The sequence below is a fragment of the Oncorhynchus nerka genome, linkage group LG10, assembly GCF_034236695.1.
Source record: "Oncorhynchus nerka isolate Pitt River linkage group LG10, Oner_Uvic_2.0, whole genome shotgun sequence".
NCBI lineage: Eukaryota > Metazoa > Chordata > Actinopteri > Salmoniformes > Salmonidae > Oncorhynchus > Oncorhynchus nerka.
In genome coordinates, this window is record NC_088405.1 from 20,163,063 (window position 1) to 20,190,549 (window position 27,487).

The 27,487-nt window shown below is 43.2% G+C and overlaps 1 protein-coding gene across 1 annotated transcript in view; it reads right to left on the reverse strand.

Moving 5' to 3' along the window:
- Positions 1 to 19,161, reverse strand: part of LOC115134989 (tau-tubulin kinase 1-like) — a 33,053-nt gene extending 13,892 nt beyond the window's left edge. The window contains 12 exon segments of the mRNA XM_065023110.1: positions 1,199 to 1,748; positions 3,670 to 3,854; positions 6,448 to 6,652; positions 9,279 to 9,436; positions 9,737 to 9,862; positions 10,204 to 10,296; positions 10,462 to 10,527; positions 12,300 to 12,404; positions 13,931 to 14,071; positions 14,389 to 14,462; positions 15,666 to 15,813; positions 19,009 to 19,161. Coding sequence (XP_064879182.1) covers positions 1,199 to 1,748; positions 3,670 to 3,854; positions 6,448 to 6,652; positions 9,279 to 9,436; positions 9,737 to 9,862; positions 10,204 to 10,296; positions 10,462 to 10,527; positions 12,300 to 12,404; positions 13,931 to 14,071; positions 14,389 to 14,462; positions 15,666 to 15,813; positions 19,009 to 19,116 — 1,959 coding nt within the window. The 5' untranslated portion in view covers positions 19,117 to 19,161.
- Positions 19,162 to 27,487: the final 8,326 nt, after the last annotated feature.

Genomic DNA, 27,487 nt, shown 5'->3' on the forward strand with positions numbered 1-27,487 from the left:
TCCCATCGCTAAACTTAACCCTTACCCTAACCCTAGCTCTAAACCTGACCTTAACTCTTATCCTATCGCTAAACTTAACCCTTACCCTAACCCTAGCTCTAAACCTGACCTTAACCCTTATCCTATCGCTAAACTTAACCCTTACCCTTACCCTAACCCTAAACCTGACCTTAACCCTTATCCTATCGCTAAACTTAACCCTTACCCTAACCCTAGCTCTAAACCTGACCTTAACCCTTATCCTATCGCTAAACTTAACCCTAACACTTACCCTAACCCTAGCTCTAAACCTGACCTTAACCCTTATCCTATCGCTAAACTTAACCCTAACACTTACCCTAACCCTAGCTCTAAACCAGACCTTAAACCTTATCCTATCGCTAAATTTAACCCTTACCCTTATCCTTACCGTAACCCTAGCTCTAAACCTGACCGTAACCCTTTTCCTATCGCTAAACTTAACCCTTACCCTTTTTCTAAACCTAACCCTAACCTTAACAAGCAATTGCTCATCAACAGATAGTTTATAGTATGACCATCTGCAGATCATTTACAGATAGAAAATCTAACTTTCACTGCACCCATTTTAGTGACGTAAATCTATGTAACTGCCCATATTAATGTTATAAAACTATGGCTGTAATTCAGTCATTGCAGATAACAGTTCATCCACACTGCTGTGCTTCATGAAGTTTGTTTGCACAGCTGTGTATCCCGGATGGAGGCAGGACATTTTTTATACGTTATAGGAATCTGCAGTGTTGTTGCATACACTGGATGACTTAGCAAATACAACACTACCGGTATAAATACAGTACAAATATTATTCATTGACTTTCTGACAGCTTTGTCAATACAGGCTTTAGTCAGTGGATAGATGAAGCGGAAATACAGTAAGATCTGCACTGCACTGAAAATGATCAAGTGAACAGTGTGTTTCCATACACACATATGGACCTTCAAAAAGTAACTACCAAAGCCTGAGAAGATTAAGAATAAGTATACCATTCTTTCAAATTGTGTCCAGTTACATTGTGGACACAGGAAATAACAGGGTAACCTAGACATAGACCCGCAAAAAGACAAACACAGATGCAGACAAAGACAGTCAATTCAGTTCAAATGGACCCCAAACCAGACAAACACTCACACACCAACACACAGACCATTTCTCTACCCCACAGCCCATTGCTCTTACCTGTCCGTGAGCTCCAAAGTACTCCGACTGTGGCCGTGGTCTGTGTCCACGGCTATGAGGCAGAGTGTGATAACCTGGGTACCCAGGACTGGCCCCATTAGACCCCTCCCCTTCTGGCTGCGCCCCAATGCCTCCTGCTCGCATCTTTGGCCTCACCACCACCTCTCCACCTCCAGCTCCCCGTAACCTCCTCCACTCCTCCATTTCGTCTAGGGGCCTCAGCTCCTCAGGCTCCTCGTCGGTGGTGGGCCCCGAGGTGGTGGGCTCAGCCCCTGGGCCCAGGAGACCCAGGAAGTCCTGGAGCTCAGTCTCCTTGTCGATGATCACCCACTCCTTGCTGTCAAAGTCTTCCTCCTCGGCGAGTGGTACAGACCGGATGAAGGCGTTACTGTGGGCCTCGGGGTCGGCCACAGAGGCTACGGAGACCTCTTGACCAGGTCTACCACTGCCACCCTGCCGGTCCCCACCTCCTCCCTCCAGGGAGTGCATCTGGGCAGGCTGGGAGGACTGCACGTGGCGGGACGGGGATCCCAGGATGTCCATACGAGACCTGGTAGGGAGACACAAAATCATTGTCAAAAACCTTGGTAAATGTTAATTTTGACTGTGTGCATGTGTGTTGTGTTTTAATGTGTTTTCAGTGTATGTGTGTGTTTGTGTGTCCCCCCCGGGGGTGCCAGCGGGCTCTGAAAATGTATAATTTTTTTATTTTTTGGGGGATGGGGGCCCCCTGGAGGTCACCCCCCCCACTCCCCAGATAGAATATAAACACATCACAAGCCACGGCAAAAATATTTTGAATTACAGGAGATTAGATATAAAACTGCAATTTTCCTCTCTGCCACATTTCTCTCCCTTGCTCAGACCTTGCAGTGGGGCCCTGTGAAACTGTGGTACACCACTGGTCTCAGCGTAGTAAGTTAGTGGTCTGTTGAAATCCCTTAAGTGGTCGGTGGGGTTAACTCCTTCCTGGTTAGCCCTGTCCAGGGGTGACCCTGTCTCCCGACCCACGTGTCTCAGTCCCAAGTAGTTATGCTGCAATAGCTTGTATGTGCCGGGGGAGCTAGGGTCAGCCTGTCTTATCTGGTGTACCGTGATCTTAGGCTCCCACTCCATCTCTTTCTTGTTTTGTTTGTTTCGGGACCCGTGGTCCGTATTGACGCCATTCTGGGTCCGGATCCGAACTGCAGTCGACCTGTTGAGTATGGCTGCTCTATAGCCATGGTTACTATCCGACCCGGTTGGTCATCTATGAACGTTTGAACATCTTGAAAAAACGATCTGGTCCTAATGGCCAATGGTACTCTTATAATCTCTACCCAATACAACCAGCAGAGGACTGGCCACCCCTTGCAGCCTGGTTCCTCTCTAGGTTTGTTCCCAGGTTCCTATCTTCTTGGGAGTGACCTTTGGGGGTTTACGCTGGTGCTGATGCAAAAAGGGCTTTATAAAATCTATTTGATTGATTGATGTGTGGTGTGTACATAAAGTATACATATGCACAACAGTGTTTAACTTGTCTGCACTATACACTGAGTGTACAAAACATTAGAAACACCTTCCTAATATTGAGCTGAACCCCCTTTTGCACTGAGAACAGCGAAATTGGGGCATGGACTCTACAAGGTGTCAAAAGAATTCCACAGGGATGCTGGCCCATGTTGACTCCATTGCTTCCCAAAGTTGTGTCAAGTTGGCTGGATGTCCTTTGGATGGTGGACTATTCTTGATACACACAGGAAACTGTTGCGCATGAAAACACCAGTAGCATTGCAATTCTTGACTCAAACCAGTGATCCAGGAACCTACTACCATTTATTGATTTTATTTTACCAGGTAAGTTGACTGAGAACACATTCTAATTTACAGCAATGACCTGGGGAATAGTTACAGGGGAGAGGAATGAGCCAATTGTAACCTGGGGATGATTAGGTGACCGTGATGATATGAGGGACAGATTGGGAATTCAGCCAGGACACCAGGGTTAATACCCCTACTCTTATGATAAGTGCATGGGATCTTTAGTGACCACAGAGTCAGGACACCGTTTAACATCCCATCCGAAAGACAGAAACCTACACAGGGAAATGCCCCCAATCACTGCCTTGGGAAAGAGTGCCTCCTATTGGCCCTCCAACACCACTTCCAGCAGCATCTGGTCTCCCATCCAGGGCCCAAACAGGACCAACCCTGCTTAGCTTCAAAAGCAAGCCAGCAGCGTGATGCAGTTCATAAGCACTTCAATATTTTGTCTTGCCCATTCACCCTCTGAATGGCAGACATCCACAAATAAACATCTTTCTGTGTGGATAAAGGGGGGTCTCCTCCCCTTTATCCACACTGATTGAAGTGGATTTAACAAGTGACATCAATAAGGGATCATATCTTTCACCTGGACTCACCTGGTCAGTCTGTCATGGAAAGAGCTGGTGTTCCTAATGTTTTGTACACTCAGTGTAGTGCGCACTCACCCTCGTTTGTCGTAGATGTCTGGTCTCCCGTCTGCGGCGGACAGACGGTCTGACTCTGGGCTGTTGATCCTCCGGTACCGCAGAGCGCAGACCTGAGCACCAGTCATTTCTGGGGGAGCTCCACCCACGAGGGCATCAGGACACGTCCCTCTAGCAGGCTCCTCTTCCTCCACAGCCAACTTCCCCTGGGGGAAAGGGCGTTTCTAGGGTTACCACTGTTAACTATCACTGTCAAGAGTTAGACCTATTGTGTACTGCAGGTATATAGCAGCTTGAACTGTATTGTAAAGGTATTATTATTTACTTTGCCATGTTTGAGCACCTTAAATTCATTGTAAACACAGTACCTGAAATACAGTTGAAGTCGGAAGTTTACATACACTTTAGCCAAATACATTTAAACTCAGTTTTTCACAATTCCTGACATTTAATCCAAGTAAACATTTCCTGTTTTAGGTCAGTTAGGATCACCACTTTATTTTAAGAATGTGAAATGTCATAATAATGGTAGAGAGAATGATTAATTTCAGCTTTTATTTCTGTCATCACACTCCCAGTGGGTCAGAAGTTTACATACACTCAATTAGCATTTGGTAGCATTGCCTTTAAATTGTTTAACTTGGGTCAAACGTTTTGGGTAGCCTTCCACAAGCTTCCCACAATAGGTTGGGTGAATCTTGGTCCATTCCTCCTGACAGAGCTGGTGTAACTGAGTCAGGTTTGTAGGCATCTTTGCTCGCACACGTTTTTTCAGATCTGCCCACAAATTTTCTATGGGATTGAGGTCAGGGCTTTGTGATGGCCACTCCAATACCTTGACTTTGTTGTTCTTAAGCCATTTTTCCAAAACTTTGGAAGTATGCTTGGGGTAATTGTCCATTTGGAAGACCCATTTGCGACCAAGATTTTAACTGCCTGACTGATGTCTTGAGATGTTGCTCCAATATATCCACATAATTTTCCTTCCTCATGATGCCAACTATTTTGTGAAGTGCACCAATCCTTCCTGCAGCAAAGCACCCACACAACATGATGCTGCCACCCCGGTGCCTCACGGTTGGGAGGGTGTTCTTCGGGCTTGCAAAACTCCCCCTTTTTCCTCCAAACATAACGATGGTCATTATGACCAAACAGTTCAATTTTGTTTCATCAGACCAGGGGACATTTCTCCAAAAAGTACAATCTTTGTCCCCATGTGGAGTTGTATACCGTAGTCTGTTTTTTTTATGGCGGTTTCGGAGCAGTGGCTTCTTCCTTGCTGAGCGGCTTTTCAGGTTATGTCGATACAGGACTCGTTTTACTGTGGATATAGATATTTCTGTAACTGTTTCCTCCAGCATCTTCACAAGGTCCTTTGCTGTTGTTCTGGATTTAATATGCACTTTTTGCACCAAAGTACGTTCATCTCTAGGAGACAGAACGTGTCTCCTTCCTGAGCGGTAGGACGGTTGTGTGGTCCCATGGTGTTTATACTTGCGTACTATTGTTTGTACAGATGAACGTGGTACCTTCAGGCATTTGGAAATTGCTCCCAAGGATGAACCAGACTTGTGGAGGTCTACAATTTGTTTTCTGAGGTCTTGGCTGATTTATTTAGATTTTCTCATGATGTCAATCAAAGAGGCACTGAGTTTGAAGGTAGGCCTTGAAATACATCCACAGGTTCACCTCCAATTGACTCAAATGATGTCAATTAGCCTATCAGAAGCTTCTAAAGCCATGACATAATTTTCTGGAATTTTCCAAGCTGTTTAAAGGTACAGTCAAATTAATGTATGTAAACTTCTGACCCACTGGAATTGTGATACAGTGAATTATAAGTGAAATAATCTGTCTGTAAACAATTGTTGGAAAAATTACTTGTGTCATGCAGAAAGTAGATGTCCTAACCAACTTGCCAAAACTATAGTTTGTTAACAAGAAACTTGTGGAGTGGTTGAAAAATGAGTTTTAATGACTCCAACCTAAGTGTATGTAAACTTACGACTTCAACTGTATATCTCCTGGTCTATCTACAACCAGGTATGTCTATATCATTGAAATGATAAGTCAATGATAATGAGTGGACTGGCTACCATTGCGAGTGTACCCATAGGAGCAAATGAGGAAGTAAAAGCAGGAAGTAAAAGCAGGAAGTGGATCCATCAATATGTGTCTTGGCTGGAAGGGATCCTGCTTTTGTCAAATTAACGTCAATAGTTAATTTTGTTGTTGCATTTTTGCTAACTCTAACCCTTTTCCTAACCTTAACCTAATTTTCCTAAACTGCTACGTTAATTCTCCTAACCTGCTGAATAAGTTCTCCTAACCTGCTACAAAACATCAAATCTGACGTTAATTTGACAAAAGTTGGATCCCTTCTAGCCATGACCATCAATCTGTGCTGTGATATGCTTATTCAACTCAACTGACATTGCAAAAAATATTCCATATTCCATTGCATGAGCCACATAAGTTAATATAATTTGAATGAACATTTTACATTACCATGGAAATGATTGCATCACAATACCAGGCAACCATTGCAAGTGCACCCATGAGTTTACCAGTCAAATTGTCAGGGTTAGAGTTTGCAAGCCCATTCTATTCATCTATTTATATGGTCTATATCCTCTGAACGTAATAGATGGTCATTGAAAACCAACAACAAAGTAAACTATCCCTTCTAATGTACTTCTACCGTTTTAATATATTTAAAGACTGTAAGAAAATGTTTCATAGTGCTGACAGTACCACGGTGAGATACAATGAGGATATATTAGATGGTCCCTCCTGTACCTTGCTGATGCTGATCCTGAGTTGGTTGCGGTTTAAGTCGGTGTCGTTCCACGCCTCGGCTTCCATCTGGGGAGGTGTCCCCTCGCAAGGCCTGCTGGGTACTGCAGGTGGAGCGTTTTCCTGGTCACTCAGGTGCTCGTCTTGTAGAACATCATCTGTGTTCTCCCTCGGCAGCTCCCCAGGAACCAGAGTCACGTTCACCACCCTGGGAAAACACAGAACATGGACTGATATAGACTATTTTCTTTATTTTTTATTCATTCTTTCATTACCTGTAATTTAACAAGGTAAGTTATTGAGAACATTCTCAATTATTAAATTATTACATTAATGAGAGCACATTCTCTTTTACAAAATGACCAGGCGATTAATTAAATGAGTGTCGTTGTCGAAAATATCCTATATCACTTCAAAGGCAAACAGTGTGTTACAAATCCTCACAGTTGCATTCTAAATCTGAATGAATTGTTACAACCAGCATTAGACTGTTTGTTCCTGATTCTTTAAGTCAATTAGACTACAGGTAAATGGGAATTGTGTAATCTCTTGGCTGGCTAGATGTTTTCATATTTTATATTGATGTCTCCAAAATGTTTTGAAGTGTGATTCCCTTTGAAATCCTTTCTGCTTTCTGCTGTTAAATCTTGTTAATAAGTAGTGGATAGACATCTTCATGTGGATGCGTTTTTAATGTTTTGAAGTCTGATTCCTTTTTCATTTTACACAACGTTACAAATCCTCACAGTTGCATAAATCAAATCAAAGTTTATTTGTCACGTGTGCCGAATACAGGTGTTGACCTTACAGTGAAATGCTTACTTACAGGCTCTAACCAATGGTGCAGGGAAAAAAAGGTATGTATGTGTGTGTGTGTGTGTGTGTGTGTGTGTGTGTGTGTGTGTGTGTGTGTAGGTAAGTAAAGAAATAAAACAACAGTAAAAAGACATTTGAAAATAAGAGTAACAAGGCTATATACAGACACTGGTTAGTCAGGCTTATTGAGGTAGTATGTACATGTGGGTATCATTAAAGTGACTATGCATATATGATGAACAGAGAGTAGCAGTAGCGTAAAAAGAGGGGTTGGCGGGTGGTGGGACACAATGCAGATAGTCCGGGTAACCATTTGGTTACCTGTTCAGGAGTCTTATGTCTTGGGGGTAAAAACTGTTGAGAAGCCTTTTTGTCCTAGACTTGGCACTCCGGTACCGCTTGCCATGCGGTAGTAGAGAGAACAGTCTATGAATGGGGTGGCTGGGGTCTTTGACAATTTTTAGGGCCTTCTTCTGACACTGCCTGGTGTAGAGGTCCTGGATGGCAGGAAGCTTTGCCCCAGTGATGTACTGGGCCGTACGCACTACCCTCTGAAGTGCCTTGTGGTCGGAGGCCGCAACTGTTGCAGCTGTAGAATCTTTTGAGGATCTCAGGACCCATGCCAAATCTTTTTCGTTTCCTGAGGGGGGAATAGGCTTTGCTGTGCCCTCTTCACGACTGTCTTGGTGTGTTTGGACCAATCTAGTTTGTTGTTGATGTGGACACCAAGGAATTTGAAGCTCTCAACCTGCTCCACTACAGCCCCGTCGATGAGAATGGGGACATGCTCAGTGCTCCTTTTCCTGTAGTCCACAATCATCTCCTTAGTCTTGGTTACGTTGAGGGATAGGTTGTTATTCTGGCACCACCCGGCCAGGTCTCTGACCTCCTCCCTATAGGCTATCTCGTCGATGTCGGTGATCAGGCCTACCACGGTTGTGTCGTCAGCAAGCTACCTACCCTCACCACCTGGGGGCGGCCTGTCAGGAAGTCCAGGATCCAGTTGCAGAGGAAGGTGTTTAGTCCCAGGATCCTTAGCTTGGTGATGAGCTTTGAGGGTACTATGGTGTTGAACGCTGAGCTGTAGTCAATGAACAGCATTCTCACATAGGTGTTCCTTTCGTCCAGGTGGGAAAGGGCAGTGTGGAGTGCAATAGAGATTGCATCATCTGTGGATCTGTTTGGATGGTATGCAAATTGGAGTGGGTCTAGGGTTTCTGGGAGGATGCGGTTGATGTGAGCCATTACCAGCCTTTCAAAGCACTTCATGGCTACGTAGTCATTTAGGCAGGTTGGCTTTGTGTTCTTGGGCCCAGGACTATGGTGGACTGCTTGAAACATATTGGTATTACAGACTCAATCAGGGAGGGACATGTTGAAAATATCAGTGAAGACACCTGCCAGTTGGTCAGCACATGCCCAGAGCACACATCCTGGTAATCCGTCTGGCCCCACAGCCTTGTGTATGTTGACCTGTTTAAAGGTCTTACTCACGTCGGCTACGGAGAGCGTTCGTCCGGAACAGCTGATGCTCTCATGCATGCCTCAGTGTTGCTTGCCTCGAAGTGAGCATAGAAGTGATTTAGCTTGTCTGGTAGGCTCGTGTCACTGGGCAGCTCGCGGCTGTGTTTCCTTTTGTAGTCTGTAATAGTTTGCAAGCCCTGCCACATCTGACGAGCGTCGGAGCCGGTGTAGTATGATTCAATCTTAGCCCTGTATTGACGCTTTGCCTGTTTGATGGTTCGTCGCAGGGCATTGCGGGATTTCTTGTAAGCTTCCGGGTTAGAGTCCCGCACCTTGAAAGCGGCAGCTCTACCCTTTAGCTCAGTGCGAATGTTGCCTGTAATCTATGGCTTCTGGTATCCAGAAGCTCTTTCCTTTCGTAAGATACGGTTGCAGAAACATTATGTACAAAATAATTTACAAATATCGCAAAACAAACCCACATAATAGAACAATTGGTTAGAAGACCGTAAAACTAAATAGCTAAAGCTATTAGCTCATTTTGATTCCCTTACCCGATCACGGCGGGAGTCTGTCGTGTGTTCTGTTGAGGGGGCGTTGACGTGCTGGTGGACAGAGGCACTCCATCCGTCCCTCCCTTCTCCCAATCAAAAGGCTCGTTCTCTGTGATGATATGTTCCTTCATACTGTTCTCAAAGACCGACATCAGCAACTGCACAGACGATCACAGGGAAAAGTTGTAGTATAAGTATAAAGTATAAAGTTGAAATTCAACCAAACCTGCTATACAATAATAAGCTTTACTTTAAGTACTAAAATGTATTTTTCGTCAGATGGTTTTTGAATAGTTTCATTACTGAAAATTATAGAGAGGGTTTGGTATGGGAGTTAGTCTCACATTGCCACACTTCCATGTCTTGTTCCCTCTGCTATTGAAATGAACACCAGAATAAAAATATTCAATGGGGGATAAATCATTTGAATGCACGTGCAGGGAGTGAACAATAGGTACCTGGTAATCTGGTTTGGTGAAGTAGTCAAGGCCTAAAACATGATCCAGGAAGATGTAAAACTCAGAAGGCATGTGTTTGAGCAGCATTCTGTGGTCGTAGCGCTCTTTAATCTGACCCACTTGCTCCTGGTAACAAACAAGAGATACAGTAGAAAGCATTAGATACCAGTTGAGCCCAGCAGACACCAGTAGACACTAGTAACCATTCTCTACTGCAGGGTTTCTTAATCCTGGTCCTGGAGACCCCAAAGGGTGCACATTTTATTTTTGCCCAAGCACCACACACCTGATTCCACTAGTGAAAGGTTTGATGATGAGTTGATTAGTGGAATCAGGTGTGTAGCGCTAAGGGAAAAAATAACACTGTGCATCTCTTTGGGTCCCCTAGACCAGAATGAAGAAATATTGGAAATAACTGATATTGGGAATTGTAATAATTATAATAGCAACAGTAGATAGTATCTCACCTTATCTTTAATTTTTCTCCATGGTAACTGACCGACTGCAAACTCTACCAACATGTAAAATAGCGACCATAGATCGTCATGACGACCCATTTCCTGAGAAGGTAAAAAATGGATTCATCAGATAATAATTTTCATGATTTACTGGAGTACATACACAACAGCTATTTTAGATTTCCTGACAAACTCATGTAACACAAAACCCTCAGGTTGGAATTCATTTGTAATGCATTTCATTTTTTCACCCCAAAAATAACTTACTTTGTTTTTATGAGCATTTACTGACGCATAACGAACAGTTCCCCGAAATCCCGCCACAGTTCTGGGCTGGAAAATAAAATGCGGTAAGTTCTTTTCAGGACAAAACCTGAAACATAATTTCCCACAGACAACTAGAAAGAAAACGATTGATGGAACTAAAGTACTTAAATGCAAACCTAAAACGAGACGAGGAAGGATATGGAAAATTTCTCAGGCAGGGAGAGATAATAAAAACGTAAATGGGATCAAGCACCTTACTGATGAGACGGATCACAAGCATGCGCTTCGAACAGAAAAGCCCAAAAAGGAACAGCAAAACTGCAAAAAATAAAAACACACAGGTGAATAAGGAACAGCATCACATGGCAGCATAACATCTGTAAAAACCTTAAAGGAAAAAATCTACTTAAAACTATCTTTTAGTATTTTTTCATTAGTCCATGTTTTGCATGTGTTTTGGGGACTGCATCAACAGTGGCATAATGGAAAAAAATACCAAAAGATAGTTTTTGAGTAGATTTGTCCTTTAACATCAACGCTATGTGAACATATAACAAGGCAATTTCCAAATAAATTATGCATTCATTAACGTTAACAAACTATTAACTAATGAATTTACACAGCTTAAGGCATAACTTAAATGTACCAGAATCAGATGACATCATCTTTCTAATTGTCATTGGCATCTCTGATACAATAACTGTAAACTGGGCATGTGCACCACCATTTTGATAGTAACACCCATTCCTTCTGAAGGAAGTCCCAGGAATAGTGCCTCAGAAACGGCATGTTAGAATTTACAACAGTGTGTTTGTGTGCGTGCATGTGTGTGCGTGAGTGTGTGTGTGGTCCCGTCGCTGTTCTATATCTGCAGTACAGGCCTGCCTATCTAATCGATGACTGGAGGCTGAGTCAGCAAGAAGAAAAACAGAAAGAACCTCCCCTGTTGCCCAGGCTAGCCAACTGTATATTAGCCTGTATCAGGCTAGCCAACCGTATATTAGCCCGTATCAGACTAGCCAACCGTATATTAGCCCATATCAGGCTAGCAAACCGTACATCAGCCCGTATCAGGCTAGCCAGCTGTATTTTAGCCCGTATCAGGGTAGCCAGCTGTATTTTAGCCCGTATCAGGCTAGACAACCATATATTAGCCTGCATCAGGCTAGACAACTATATATTAGCCTGCATCAGGCTAGACAACTGTATATTAGCCCGTATCAGGCTAGACAACTGTATATTAGCCCGTATCAGGCTAGACAACTGTATATTAGCCCGTATCAGGCTAGACAACCATATATTAGCCTGCATCAGGCTAGACAACTATATATTAGCCTGCATCAGGCTAGACAACTGTATATTAGCCTGCATCTTGTTTGCCAACTGTCAGTGGTGGGAAAAGTACCCAATTTGGTTTTAAATATGCTTAAGTATCAAAAGTAAAAGTATAAATGATTTCAAATTCCTTTTATTAGGCAAAGCATACAGCCACATTTTCTAGTTTTTTAAATTTACGGATAGCCAGGGGCACGATCCAACTATCAGTCATAATTTACAGGGAAAATGTATGGAGTAAAACGTACATCATTTTCTTTAGGAATGTAATGAAGTAAAAGTAAAAGTTGTCAAAAATGTTAATAATAAAGGAAAGTACAGATACCCCAAAAAACGACTTAAGTAGTACTTTAAAGTAATTTTACTTAAGTACTTTACAATACTGCCAACTGTATATTAGCCTTTATCATATTATTTATATTGTTGTTAGAATGATTCAATAGCTTTGAATAGTAACATACCATAATACATGATATTAACAAAATCCTTCCATGGCTACTTACCGGTCGAACCTCTCCGGTAGTGTTGGTGTACTGGCGAGCCAGGCCAAAGTCTAACATGAAGCACTTTCTATAGGTGGAGGGGAGTCGACCCATAGCAAAGTTAGACTGGGAAAAAAAACGAGAAACAGATTGAGTTGAGGACATCACAGGAATATAAACAGGCGAAGCCCAAAGCAGTGTTTCCCCCTATCATTGCATAGACGTGAGACTAGCTTTTGCCCAACACCTAAACGAATTAGACTGGTTTTAATTGACAATATTGGCGCCAATAAGGCCTAGATGTTACGTTGAGGCTCACTAACCCAAAGTGCTATCCATTTTTGAGCACACAGACTGAGATCAACATTGTCTCTCTTACAACTGCTTAATTAATCAAATTCTGATCAAAATTGAAATATTGATGTGCAATATCCATATCGCAAGAGATCCATATCGCAAGAGGTCCATATTGTAAGAGATCCATATTGCATGCAATATTTTGAAATGCTACCCAGCCGTGTATGACATCAGTTTTTATAGTTTTACTTATTTTTTTTCTACTCTTGCGGCTGCTTCCCACACACACCAGGCCCCGCTCCCCTTTCGCAGTTCCTCCCCGCTGTTAAGATTCACTATATGTTCCCATGCTGGTCTGTTAGGTCAAACAGATTGTTCCAAACAAAAACGATGCTGCTTTCCACGTTGCTTCTTAATAAAAATCATTCTACATTTCTATGACTTCAACAGTTCACCAAAGTGTTTTGATCTACTGTACAGTATTTTGCGATACAAATTGCAATCACCATATTTGGTAAAAAAAAGTGTAATCGCAATTATTTTGCTGATATTATGCAGTCCTAGTCTCTCTTTCTCCGTCTCTCTCACACACTTCCATCTGTCTTGCTCTGTCTCACCCCCAATTGGTCTCTCACTCTCTCACACACTTCCATCTGTCTCACTCTGTCTCACCCCCAATTGGTCTCTCACTCTCTCTCACACACTTCCATCTGTATCGCTCTGTCTCACCCCCAATTGGTCTCTCACTCTCTCACACACTTCCATCTGTCTCACTCTGTCTCACCCCCAATTGGTCTCTCACTCTCTCTCACACACTTCCATCTGTATCGCTCTGTCTCACCCCCAATTGGTCTCTCACTCTCTCTTACACACTTCCATCTGTCTCGCTCTGTCTCACCCCCAATTGGTCTCTCACTCTCTCTCACACACTTCCATCTGTCTCGCTCTGTCTCACCCCCAATCGGTCTCTCACTCTCTCTCACACACTCCCATCTGTCTTGCTCTGTCTCACCCCCAATCGGTCTCTCACTGTCTCTCACACACTTCCATCTGTCTTGCTCTGTCTCACCCCTAATAAGTCTCACCCCCAATCGGTCTCTCACACACTCCCATCTGTCTTGCTCTGTCTCACCCCCAATCGGTCTCTCACACACTCTCACACACTTGGCCTCTCACTCTCTCTCACACACTCCCATCTGTCTTGCTCTGTCTCACCCCCAATCGGTCTCTCACTCTCTTTCGTTCTCTCTATCTCACCACCATTCTTTCTACCCCTTACAATGCATTGTAACCACACATCATAATGCCTTATACCTGCAGGCATTAAGTTAATAGTTACTGAGAATGCCACCTACAGGCTTGATGTCTCTGTGCAGGAAGCCCACAGAGTGGATGGCCTCTATGGACTCCAGAATCTGTTTGCCCAGGCGTAGCGTGGTGCTCATGGTGAAGGTGCCGCGAGGCTGACTCCTCCTCAGGTCTGCTAGGTTTCTCCCCTGCTGGGGGGGGGGAGAATGCGTAGGGAAAAGAGTGGGAGAGAGGGCGGGGAGGAGAGGGAGAGAGATGGGGAGAGGGTTGGAGGAGAGAGGGAAATGGGAAGAGGGGGAGGAGAAAGAGGGGAGGGGGAGAAAGAGGGAAGGGGAGTCGGAGAGATAGGGGAGAGGGGGATGGAGAGGGAGAGAGGGGGGGGGGTGAGAGGGAGAGGGAGAGAGAGAAAATTCCTTTTCATTCATTGTTTTCTACTTATTTGTAGCCTGGCTGTGATTATCTCTACCTAAGGCAATTCTATCAGACTGTTTTGATAGATGGTTACCTGAAGTTGCATGACCACATAGTTAAACTTCTCGTTCCTTCCACATCCGATGAATTTACATACATGATTTTTTCCTGTGAAAGAATGGAGGTTAGTGTAAATGGTACAATACAGTCAGTATAACATTAGCTATCTATAAATCCACTTGTACCATCACAGTTAAACAACTGATTCAATTGGATGTTAGACCAACCCTTGTAATAATCTCAAAACATTTTGCATCATTGTTAGAAGAATTGGGATCAGATTGCTTTCCTAGGACCTGATACATTCAGAATGTGGTATCTTCCTATATGAATGAGGCATTTATCAGAGAATTAAACATATTAAAAGTCATGTAGTCCCTAGATTTAGTCATACAATACAATTAGGGCATGCTAACTTCAGGCAAGTCATTTCCAATGACCTTAGTCTTTCAGGTTGATTTGCATTTCAATAACAGTGGTAAGAGAACATTCAGGGTATTTCCCCAAGTCATTTGAAGAAGGATGCTCATTAACAGAAGCACAGCCAGGCAGACACACACTCACACAGTTTCATGCTCATTAACAATCCTCCCTGCCAGCAGTCACAGTTCTGTATCTGTTCCTGGGGCTACAGACCAGAACAAGCCATAGAAATACCCCAAAATAAATGCTGCCTAAGAAATTAGAATCTCTGCATATTTCAACACAATATGCTCATGCTCAGGTGGATTGTGGCAAGCTGTTTTTTTACGGGATTCGAACAATGTGAAACACTCAATGCCAAAATATAATTTTGCACAAAGCAGTATAAACCCCAGTGCAACAGTCAACCGATTGACTATCCAACTCATCCAACCCCCGAGCAAAACAAACAATCACCACACCTTCAACCTTGTCCAGACAGATGCCAATAACACTAATCAAATAGCTAGACAGACTAACGTTTACCTCACTTCACAGTAGACCATAGATAGACAACTTAATTAACCTCGCCATGCTTATTCATGTACAAGGTGATGTTCCGATTGATTGATCCGTGTCCTTAGTGATCCCCATCCCTCCTTGATAGATGCCTGCCCTTAACTTGCACTTTCTATCTATTTCATAACAGGAGAGTGGAATTCCAACAGTATAGTGCAGTATGAGGGAAAGACTGGCAAAGGCGGTCCCAGGGACTGAACCCACAATCTTTGGGGATTTAATACGTACTTTGTATGGGTAGCGTTACAGGTGCTTAACCACACCTGTAACATGTGTGTTGATTTGTTAATGTGTGTGTGTGTGTTACTGCTCAACCACAAAGGCCCTTACCTTGCAGTTTCTTGAGGACGGCCACCTCCATCTTGAGAACCTGTTTAGGCTGCTGGGCTGACTCTACCTTCAGAGCCACATTCTCCCTGGTCAGCAGGTCCAATGCTTCATAGATCTCACCAAAACCTCCCCCACCAATCTTCTTCAGCTGGAAGTGGTGGCAGAGAAGAATAAACACTGTAAATAACTGAGTCATGTGGATGTCTGCTAATTATGGCTTGCTGTCTGTTATTTAAAGTGAACATTAAAAAAAATGCTAGTTCTCAACTAGCCTGGTCCCAAAACTGTTTGTGCTGTCTTGCTAACTCATATAATCATTGTCACACCTAGCACTAAGCAGGTTTCCATTGACCCAGGTTTATTCTACAAAATGTTTTTTTATTGCAATGTGTAATGGAAAGGCTGTCACACCCTGACCTTAGTATTCTTTGTTTTTCCTTGTTATTTTGGTTAGGTCAGGGTGTGACATGGGTGATGTATGTGTTTTTTGTCCTGTCTAGTGTTTTTTGTATGTTTATGGGGCTGTCTCCTTTCTAGGTATAGTTTATGTCTATGGTTGCCTAGATTGGTTCTCAATTAGAGGCAGCTGTCTATCGTTGTCTCTGATTGGGAACCATATTTAGGCAGCCATATTCTGTGGGTACTTTGTGGGTGATTGTTTCCTGTCTTTGTGTTCTCTGCACCAGAGGACTGTTTCGGTTTTGCCACGTTTGTTATTTTTGTATTTGTGTCGTGTTATCGTCTTTCATTAAAACATGTTGAACGCGAACTACGCTGCATTTTGGTCCTCCTCTCCTTCAAGGGAAGAAAACCGTGATAGAATCACCCACCAAAACAGGACCAAGCAGCGTGGTGACAGGCAGCGGCAGGAGGAGCAGCGATGTCAGGACTATTGGACTTGGGAGGAGATACTGGATGGAGATGGACCATGGACGTAGCCGGGGGAGTATCGCCGCCCCAAGGCAGAGCTGGAGGCAGCCACAGCGGCGAGGCGGCTGTTTGAAGAGGCAGCACGGAAGCAGGGCTGGAAGCCCGAGAGTCAGCCCCAAAAATATCTTAGGGGAGGCACACAGGAAGTGTGGCGAAGCCAGGTAGGAGACCTGCGCCAACTTCCTGTGCTTACCAGAGGGCGAGAGAGACCGGGCAGGCACCGTGTTATGCTGTGGAGTGCACGGTGTCCCCAGTGCGGGTGCATAGAGTGGGCATCGAGCCAGGTGCCATGAAGCCGGCTCTACGCATCTGGTCTCCAGTGCGTCTCCTTGGGCCAGCGTACATGGCACCAGCCTTACGCATGGTGTCCCCGGTTCGCCTGCACAGCCCAGTGCGGGCTATTCCACGTCGCCGCACTGGCAGGGCGACCGGGAGCATTCAACCAGGTAAGGTTGGGCAGGCTCGGTGCTCAAGAGCTCCAGTGCGCCTGCACGGTCCGGTCTATCCAGTGCCACCTACACGCACCAGCCCTCCGGTGGCAGCCCCCCGCACCAGGCTTCCTGTGCGTGTACAGAGCCCAGTACTCCCTGTTCCTCCTCCCCGCACTCGCCCTGAGGTGCGTGTCCTCGGCCCACTACCACCAGCGCCGGCACCACGCACCAGGCTTACAGTGCGCCCCGCCTGTCCAGGGCTGCTAGAGTCTCCCGCCTGTCCAGGGCTGCTAGAGTCTCCCGCCTGTCCAGGGCTGCTAGAGTCTCCCGCCTGTCCAGAGCCGCCAGTCAGCCGGGAGCCGCCAGTCAGCCGGGATCCGCCAGAGCCGCCAGCCAGTCCGGAGTCGTCAGCCAGTCCGGAGTCGTCAGCCAGTCCAGAGTCGTCCCTCAGACCAGTGGAGCCATTTTGTAGGGTTGCCAATCCTAGGTTGACAGCGAGGGTCGCCGTTCCTAGGAGGAGACTTAAGAGGACAAAGACTATGGTGTGGTGGGGTCCACGTCCAGCGCCAGAGCTGCCACCATGGAAAGACGCCCACCCAAACCCTCCCCTATAGGTTTAGGTGTGCGGCCGGGAGTCCGCACCTTTGGGGGGGGGGGTACTGTCACACCCTGACCTTATTATTCTTTGTTTTTCCTTGTTATTTTGGTTAGGTCAGGGTGTGACATGGGTGATGTATGTGTTTTTCGTCTTGTCTAGGGTTTTTTGTATGTTTATGGGGCTGTCTCCTTTCTAGGTATAGTTTATGTCTATGGTTGTCTAGATTGGTTCTCAATTAGAGGCAGCTGTCTATCGTTGTCTCTGTTTCCTGTCTTTGTGTTCTCTGCACCAGATAGGACTGTTTCGGTTTTGCCACGTTTGTTATTTTTGCATTTGTGTAGTGTTCACGTTATCGTCTTTCATTAAAACATGTTAAACACGAACTACGCTGCATTTTGTATTCTTTGTTTTTCATTTTGTATTCTTCAGATAAAGAGGAGGAACTCAGCCATGACAAAAGGCAGATATAGCAGAAATGTTCTAAAGATCCATAACATTTTCATCCATTTGTCAGGGATGAATTTAACGTTTTTGTCTAACTTTCTTATTGCGACAAATGATGGTGGAAACTGTTTTTCGAATAAATGACTGCCGAATAATTTTGAAGATCCACAGGGCACGTGATGACAACTGTGTAACTATAAAACTCCACTCCACATTTCATTCTAAATGCCTACTGCTTGCTAAATCTATTTTGTCAACTATAAAGAATAATGCTTCTTTGCAGGACAAGAATGTCCTTACTTTGAAGAATGCCTGAATTGCTTCACCTTGCTTTTCTGGTTGGCTGGCAAGTTTCACCATCCAATTATTTCAGATCTACAGGAGTGCAAGTTTCACCATGACAGAGAATTATTAGAATATGGCAAATATCAGTCAATTATTGCAATCTGGCCATGCCGTCATTCACGGGCTACCTGAGACAAGAATCAGATAGGTGGGAGGGTATACAGGCTGACAATTTATTCATGAGCAATTTGCCTAAATGGGTTATGGAAATACTTCAACCAATCATTTGTTTTGACACTAGGTTTTTGTGAAAAATGGTTTTATTGTTTGTTGTGACATCATTACGCCCAGCTGTTTTTATTGACAAAATACGGACCCTAGCAGGCAATTGTCATATCTAATGTATATGAAACTTTCTAAATGCCGACAAAAAAACTGGACAAGTTAATGAAAACATACTGACCGTACGATTTGGCAAGCGAGCACCAACAGCTGTGACCAGGCTAGTTCACATCAGGGTAAGGAATATTCCAAATCAGAGATTCTCAACTAATAACTTAATTTAATTTCAATCAATTACTCAATTATTCAAACCAATCACTCCGCTGAGACTCAATTACATGGTCAAAATGGCACTGAAGATAAATAAACTCACCACTTTCCATCGGTCCTTTACCATGCAGTTGGGAGACAGGATGTCCACCTGCTCCCCCGCTCCGTTCATGTTTTCGTCGGGCTGGGCGACCGTCCCTACACACTGCATTGGTCGGCCAGACAGAGGCACAGTAGCTCCCAACTCGATTCAGCCATTTACCTGGGAAGAAAAAAACACTAATGTAGGCTACAAACCCCTTGTAAACTGGAGACATCTCACTCACTAACACCTCTGAACCCCAAATGTGTCTATGGGCTAATAAGTAAACAATTCAGCTCCACAGAGAGCACCGCGGCCTGAGTTCAAAACAAACGTGTTGGTCGCAGATTTAGCACCAGGGACAGCAACAGTTAGAGCCAAAACGTGTGATTGCGTACAAATTAGCTGCAAACGGAATCCATAAGCACAGGTGTGACAGAAGCTCTTTTCAGCACATTGGACAGCGCCACTCATTACAGCACCATCCAGGCCAAAAATAGCGCCCCAGACCCCCTAATTTTACACACCTGCTGGCATTCCCTAAGATTGTGCTGCCTGCCAGACACCACACCTATTAGAACAGCTGGGGGTCAAGGCCTTCTCAAATCAAATGCACAAGCATGAGAGAACATGCTGTGAGCCTCACACCAGTGTGGAAGCTTCCCACTGCCCTAGACAATGTGCGGAAGATACCCTCAATGCAACAATACATGCAAGTCTGAAGAACAAGCAGGCAGATTCTGCAAATCTTCTCAAAGATGTCAGAGGAATGGAGTGTAAAGGAATAAAGCAAAATACACAATGAACTCTGTCGTGTAATTCATTCCAGGTTTAATAATGCCAATTTACACTTAGTTGATTACAGTAAAGTACATGGAAAATGATGAAGTTTACCTGGCAGACATTTTTTGAAAAATTGATCTCCCTTTTCTTCTCCCAGGTTTTAGCAACCTGCAATAGGGACTTTGGATTGAACAACTACAATACCACACACCCACATTTGGCAAAACCCTTTTAGTAGGCATATATTTGAGTCATGTCTTTATATTCTTCAAAATCTGTAACTAACCAAAATCTAAAAAAATACATTTAAAAAATGACAGCGGTCAATTGTAACAATTGTGATAATTGTGGTTTCGATTCCCGAAAATGTATGGATTCACTCACTGCTGTAGGTCGATCTGGATAACAGCGTCTGCTAAACGACTAAAATGTAAAACAAGGGTGTAGCCTACCATTTCAGTAGCCCACTGCACTTATCTGAGGTTGGGCCTATGCATTGCCATTTGCGCTCCCACCTTACTGCTACAACGGGGAGGGACTCGTTCTGTTTCTAATATGCTTTCCTTAGATATAACTCCATAAGGCACAACCTCTTCATCGCAACTAACAGCAGTCCCCGGGCACAGAAGCTCTACTATCATTCTCCTCCTACTGTTACATTTTCTCCGCACTGCAGTTTCAGTGCTCCCTCAACCGGTAGGCTCGAGCGTCAGGCGGCGCACAAGTCCATCCAGAGTAGGCTTGACGTTTTCCAAGAATTCACCATTGCACACATTCACCATTGCACTGCGCCCATGGCCCAATGGGTATGTTGTTTAGCTTTACTCTGCCCCTAAACAAATATTTCGGGAATCACCTAATTGACCAATATCACAAATTTCAACCGCGATTCAACATTCCACTGCATGGGATGGACGCAAGTGGCACTACGGGAAATGTCGTTTACAATCGGGAAAGCCCACGCAAAGGAACCCGATTAGATGCTTGTAACAGACTCCATCTCCCGTTGTGAGTGAATCAAATCCCTGACGTAAATCTGCATTAGGGTGATTTTTTAAAATAAATTATTAATGATTATTGTTAAATAGATGTAAAATAAACGAATTGTCATGTTTAAGCTCTTGACATCATCTGGCAACGTTGTCAATAATTGTGTTGTAGATTGCCAATAATCTATTCCAGATTTCTTTCTTCTCTAGAAACAGCAAAGGGGCGTTTGCTATCCCAAGTTATCATAGCAAAGCGAGCGACCGTGTATAAGCATTATTATAGCCAAGGTGCCAATGCCTTTGAATGTGCTTTATGTCCGCAAGATCATTTACGTCAATTCAACAAAGAGAAAAACATTGCATCCAGACCTTATCTTCTGACTTCGGTGTAAGGCCTCGGTGCGCGAGGAATTTGAGAGGTGCATCATTTCTTGAGCGAGGTCGTGGTAAAGACATAGGCTATGTGTCGTTTGTCGTTGCACCAGTCTCCATTCTCCCCGTTATCCGCATCGTTCTACTCCTCTGAATCAGAGTTTCCACTAGTTACCACAGCCAAAAAGTCTGGCTATCGTAAAAATGCATGATTTTGTTGTTGCTTTTTGGTCTTAATTTAAGGTTAGGGTTAGGCATAAGGTTAGCAGTGTGGTTAAGGTTAGGGAATTAGGTTTAAAATCAGATTTTAAGCATATAAATGGTAGAAATAGGCGGGATTTATGACTTTGTGGCTGTGGTAACTACTGGCGACTCTGAATCAGCATCACCGAGATACTCCCAGTATGCAACGCGCTAGGTCCTGCGTGATCATGGATGGTTGTTGCGTGGCAACGTGATGAGCAGCGCTCGAGAAGCGCCTATTGAGGATTGACACATGTGCCAGAAGTGGCAGTTTCAGTAGCAGTACCAAATTAACAGTGTGTCTGCCATAGCGTAGACTATTAGGGCAATGAACTAATGCACAACAATCTCACACTGAATCTCCCATGGCCTCTTTTGTGGATATTTAATTTTACGCACAAGAGGGCACTGTTTTCCCACAGATAAATGAAAATGATCAGTCGTGCATTTTACCTTGATATTTGGCCCTCAAGACCAGAGCTTACACACTTTATTTTTTATTTATTTTATGTTAAGTAACTCAGTTGCGGACTCAACTTACTGATTTTGAGTTATACCGATGGAATACACACGCTACAAGTTGGACATTTGGTAGTGCATCAGCAGTTTTTCACTTGTTATGTCAGTCAATGACAGTCACTCAAAGCCCATGTTAGCAAAAACATTTTATATTGCTAGGTAAGGTAGTCTAGCCAGCTATCTAAACCAAGTAGTAGCCTAATCATCATCAAATTACAGACTGGGCACACAGGGCATTGGTTTTGTTAGTCACTCTCACTCAGATATCGTATGAAAATGGCATTAGTCGAGGCAAAATGCCTAGAATTGTAGGAATTGATTTGAATGTGCAGAATTGCATGACATTAGCTATAAAACTGCAAAAGAACAATCACCACCTCATGGCAAAATGAGTAGAATTGCATGACATTAGTTTTAGAACTGCAACATTTTTACTTTAACACCAAATCTCAAAACTTTTTATACCAAATCTCGCTTAGGGCCTTCAAAAGGCTAGGGGTTGATCTGCTCAAGACTCTCAATAGGATCATCCGTATGGTGTGTTCATATAGACGTTTCTGAGAGGACGTTGCAAGTTGCAATCACTATTTAATTCGCAGGAGGTTCCTTTCGGGATGGCAGGCCAATCAAGCGAGATGTAAGTTCTTGGACTGGAGAAAAAAACGGCTGCAGGATGAGCTCTCAGAAACACAGAAGAAACTGTAATGAGAGTGGAGTGGCTGCGTAAGTGACAACTGTGAAGTGTGCAACATTAATGATATTGGAAGTGAGCAACATTCCAACAATAGTGGAATCAGCAGTTCACCTTCAAAATATGAGCACCACATTGAAACGGATGCAAACAAATAGGCCTACAGTTATGCCACAATTGGACTAGGTAATGTTAAACAAGGTTGAAATGTTATTAAATCATTTAAACTAAAGACAAATAGTAAAAATCAGTTGAAACCTCACTCTGGATGTATTGGACTGCATAATTGCATATGGGGCCCTGCTGGAAAATTCAGTTTAGACCAGCTTGGATTTTAAGCTGGTCGAGATAGTTGTGATAGATGCTTGTGGTACATTGCTTATAGTGTGGCACATTCATCATCACTTTTAAAAAATCATACATGGTTAATTGGGGTATTTAAAAAAACATTGGTTATTTTGGTATTTCAGTCAGCTTTTCAACATACGTCATGATCTTGATGCATTGGTTGTTTCGAGATGCTGCACTAAAAAGCTGAACTATGAGTACAGTACAAGTGTCCACTTCTGTTTTTTATACCTGCCTTTCTCACTAAGAAAGTCTACCATTTCTTCTGCAAACCCTGTCCCATGATGACAACCGGTGATGCTGTACAATTGCCTCGTTTTTAATTGACCTCTTGTTAGGTCTTTTTTGTTTTGTGTTGTTTCATGTAACATAGTTGCAATAAAGCTATAGAAACACTGGCAGCAGTTAGTCTACATGGGGATTTAAATGGTTTTTGTCTTCCTAAGACTGTCTGTGTCTAGGTGGGAGTTCCTGTCCCAGTTCAAAGGTTCCATTACCTACAGTTTCGACAGGAAATCTCTCTTTTGGCCCCCAAAGCCATTCCCAGCTGCTATCTGTTCAGTTACTAAAGCTATTCAATGCAAGTGTGCTTGGAGCTACAAGAATGAAGTATCACCACACTAGGCTGGAACATGTATTACTTACTGACTTAGGTACGGTGCCTTCGGAAAGTATTCAGATCCCTTGACTTTTTCCACATGTTGTTTACGATACAGGTTTATTTGAATTCTTTTTTTCAGCAATCGACACACAATACCCAATAATGACAAAGCAAAAACAGGCTTTTAGAAATGTTTGCAAATTATATCTAAAAAAACAAAACAGATATAGCTTATTTACATAAGTATTCAGACCCTTTGTTATTAGACTCGAAATTGAGGTCAGGTGCATCCTGTTTCCATTGATCATCCTTGATGTTTCTACAACTTGATTGGAGTCCACCTGTGATAAATGTAATTGATTGGACATGATTTGAAAAGGCACACACCTGTCTATATAAGGTCCCACAGTTGGCAGTGCACGTCAGAGCAAAAACTAAGCCATAAGGTCAAAGGAACTGTCCGTAGAGCTCCGAGACAGGATTGTGTCGAGGCACAGATCTGGGGAAGGGTACCAAAACATTTCTGCAGCATTGAAGGTCCAAGAAGACATTGGCCTCCATAATTCTTAAATGGATGAAGTTTGAAACCACCAAGACTCTTCTTAGAGCTGGCCACCGGCCAGACTGAGCAATCTGGGGAGAAGGGCCATGGTCAGAGAGGTGACCAAGAACCCAATGGTCTAGAGTTCCTCTGTGGAGATGGGAGAATGTTCTAGAAGGACAACCATCTCTGCAGCCCTCCACCAATCAGGCTTTTTGTGGTAGAGTGGTCAGACGAAAGCCACACCTTAGTAAAAGGCACATGACAGCCCGCTTGTAGTTTGCCAAAAGGCACCTAATGACTCTCAGACCATGAGAAACAAGGTTCTCTCATCTGATGAATCCAAGATTGAGCTCTTTGTTCTGAATGCCAAGTGTCACGTCTGGAGGAAACCTGGCACCATCCCTACGGTGAAGCATCATGCTGTGGATATGTTTTTCAGCAGCAGGGACTGGGAGACTAGTCAGGATCGAGGCAAATATGAACGGAGCAAAGTACAGAGAGATCCTTGAACCCGGTCGAAAATCTCTAGAAAGACCTGCAAATAGCTGTGCAGCGACGCTCCTCGTCCAACCTGACAGAGCTTGAGAGGATCTACAGAGAAGAATGAGAGAAATTCCCCAAATACAGGTGTGCCAAGCTTGTAGCATCATACCCAGGAAGATTCGATGATGTAATCGCTGCCTAAGGTGTTTCAAGTACTGAGTAGCAACATTTTCTAAAAACTGTTTTGGGGCATTGTGTGTAGATTAAGGAGGGGTGGAAAAACTATATAAGCAATTTTAGATTTGGGCTGTAACACAATAAAATGTGAAAAAAGTCAAGGGGTCTAAATACTTTCCGAAGGCACTGTATTTCAAAAGCCAGCAATAACTGACCAGCAAGTATTGAAGAAAACATCAATTTATTGTACCCATTGACTTCTATCATAATGACCTTATGAATAAAATGTTTCTTTTTGGCAGCTCCTTTTTTAGAATAAAACTGTTGCATCCAATGTCCCAACATTTGCTACTATGACATCACAGAATGTTCTGTTCTGTTTGTTTGTTACTCTTTTGCCTTCCTTCTCTCCATGTTGGTTAATTGCCTCATCATTTTAGGTGCTACTCTGTTCTCAAACTGGGTGGCAGTTAATTTACAGGCTAATCTGGGCCACCGTCTTCTTATCTCCACCCTATTTGTTGCCCTCGTGGTTTTTTGTTGTTGTGGAACTACATGTCTGTGCTCTTCTTTAAAAATACATGTTTTGGGAGGGTCTTTCCTTTCATTTCATGAATTTACACTTCAGTGTGTTGTTTTTAAAGGCTCCAGTTAGGCCTATAAGAAACCAGAGTCCCTGTGCAGCTGTCAATTTTCCTGCAAAGCAGTAAATGCAAACTTGTAGTGTATTTGAGTTTTAAAAGGCTTCTAAGATTTGTAATTTTCACTTTGACATTTGAGACTTGATTTTACCTAATGCAAAGTGTATCAACCTCTACAAAATGTCCATTAATTATAATCCACATAATAATTCATATTTCCTGTTGCTGCAGGATTCTTTTCCTGCTGTAGTAAACTGGCTCAAATTAAGATCCTCCATCTGTAGAGTTTAGGATAGTAGTTGGCACATCATTCATCTGCATGGGACTTCATAGACTGTTCTCTCTGCTACAGCACTGCTAGCGGTACGATTCATCAAGTATGGAACCAACAGGACCCTGAACAGCGTTGAACCCCAAGCCATAAGACTGCTAAATAGTTAGCCTAATAGTTACTGAAGTCCCGAGCTGTAAGGCAGAATTATAAAATTACATTTCTGTTTGCTTCCAAACCTCTAATTTCTTAAATTGTTGTATCAAGTTAAAATAAGTATTTTTCCTTTTTCAGTGGTCCATATGTTATATCCATGTATTTTGACACTCCTGAAGACCACCTCCAAGTCTAGTATTGATGCATTTGGTAATACAACATGCCCTTCAAATCAGTGTTAGTATTGTGGGATTATTTCCTGACTAATTATTTCATTTATATGTCAGTTATACACAGTGCTAATATGTGGTGAATCTGTTTTACAGGAAATAACTGTGTTTACCTATTTCTTTACCTGATACAAATGATCTGTTTTCCTATTGGCCAATGCTTTGACTGTGTGGGGTTAAACTTTATTGATACAGGAAGTGACAGACAGTTCTAGTTCCGTGGCTGATGGTGTTTAATGTGGTTTGACCCGATAAAGCTGCTTAATAGTTATCAGTCTCCATCCAGTCCTTGCACCTACAGAAAGTCACCTGTATTCGGACACTTAATTTACAGTATGTTAGTCTGGCTCAATGTGAAGGTCCTCTTCACAGGTGTTTGCGTCTCATGAATTCAGCCATCATGTAAGAGCTCGGTTTGTACAGACATTTGTAAAGAAATATTACTTGTCAGCACAAGGACAGCAATTACCTTATGCACCTGTATTAAACCCATAATAAAGATCTATTGAGTGATTGGAGTTATTGGAAAGCCTAGAGGTGTCCCTTGTCCCTTCATTACACAGTGTTGTTTAAGAAGAGGAGTTTGATCCCTGATAACAAGAGAACATATTGATCTCTATTTTCCAGCAATGCTGTCAACTACCAATAACCCAAAACGAGCAAGTGATTGTTCAAAACTCTTAATTTGTAATGTTGACAATTATGCTAACTAGTTTGTCTTTGCCCTGAGAATAATGTTATAGCTTGATTGAGTGAGTCCTGCTAAGTTTTAAACGATACTAACAGTACTTTGAATGCTTTAGCGGATGGACCTTTTATCATTGTTCATCTAAATGTACAGAGACATGTAAATATGCCCACCAGCAATTTGTCTGCTAATGAGATGTCTAACTTCCTGATGGTTACCGCGTGTACGTGCTTAACTCGCTCGCTTAAGAAAAATTACAAGAAAGGGAACACTGGCAATATGCTGTGTGCAATGTGCATGTACTGAATTGAAGAGATTGTATGGGGGGATGGTCCAGATGGGGAAAACATTTGTGGATTTGTGGTAATGGTGAATTGGCCTGACTCATCTAGAATTCTGCTCTAATCCGATGTAAAACAATGACAATTGATATGAGATGTGAGTGTTAGTTGGAACCTATACTTGGCCATGGTCACAGTAATCTGAAAAGATATAGGCCTACCTTTATCTACAAACATCTACTACAAAAATCTCTGAAATTTGAAACACTTATCTCCCTGACTAGCTTTAAGCACCAGCTGTCAGAGCAGCTCACAGATTACTGCACCTGTACATAGCTGATATATTATTTAGCCCAGACAACTACCAATCCCCCTACTGTATTTATTTATTTTGCTCCTTTGCACCCCATTATTTCTATCTCTACCTTGCACATTATTCCATTGCAAATCTACCATTCCAGTGTTTTACTTGCTACATTGTAT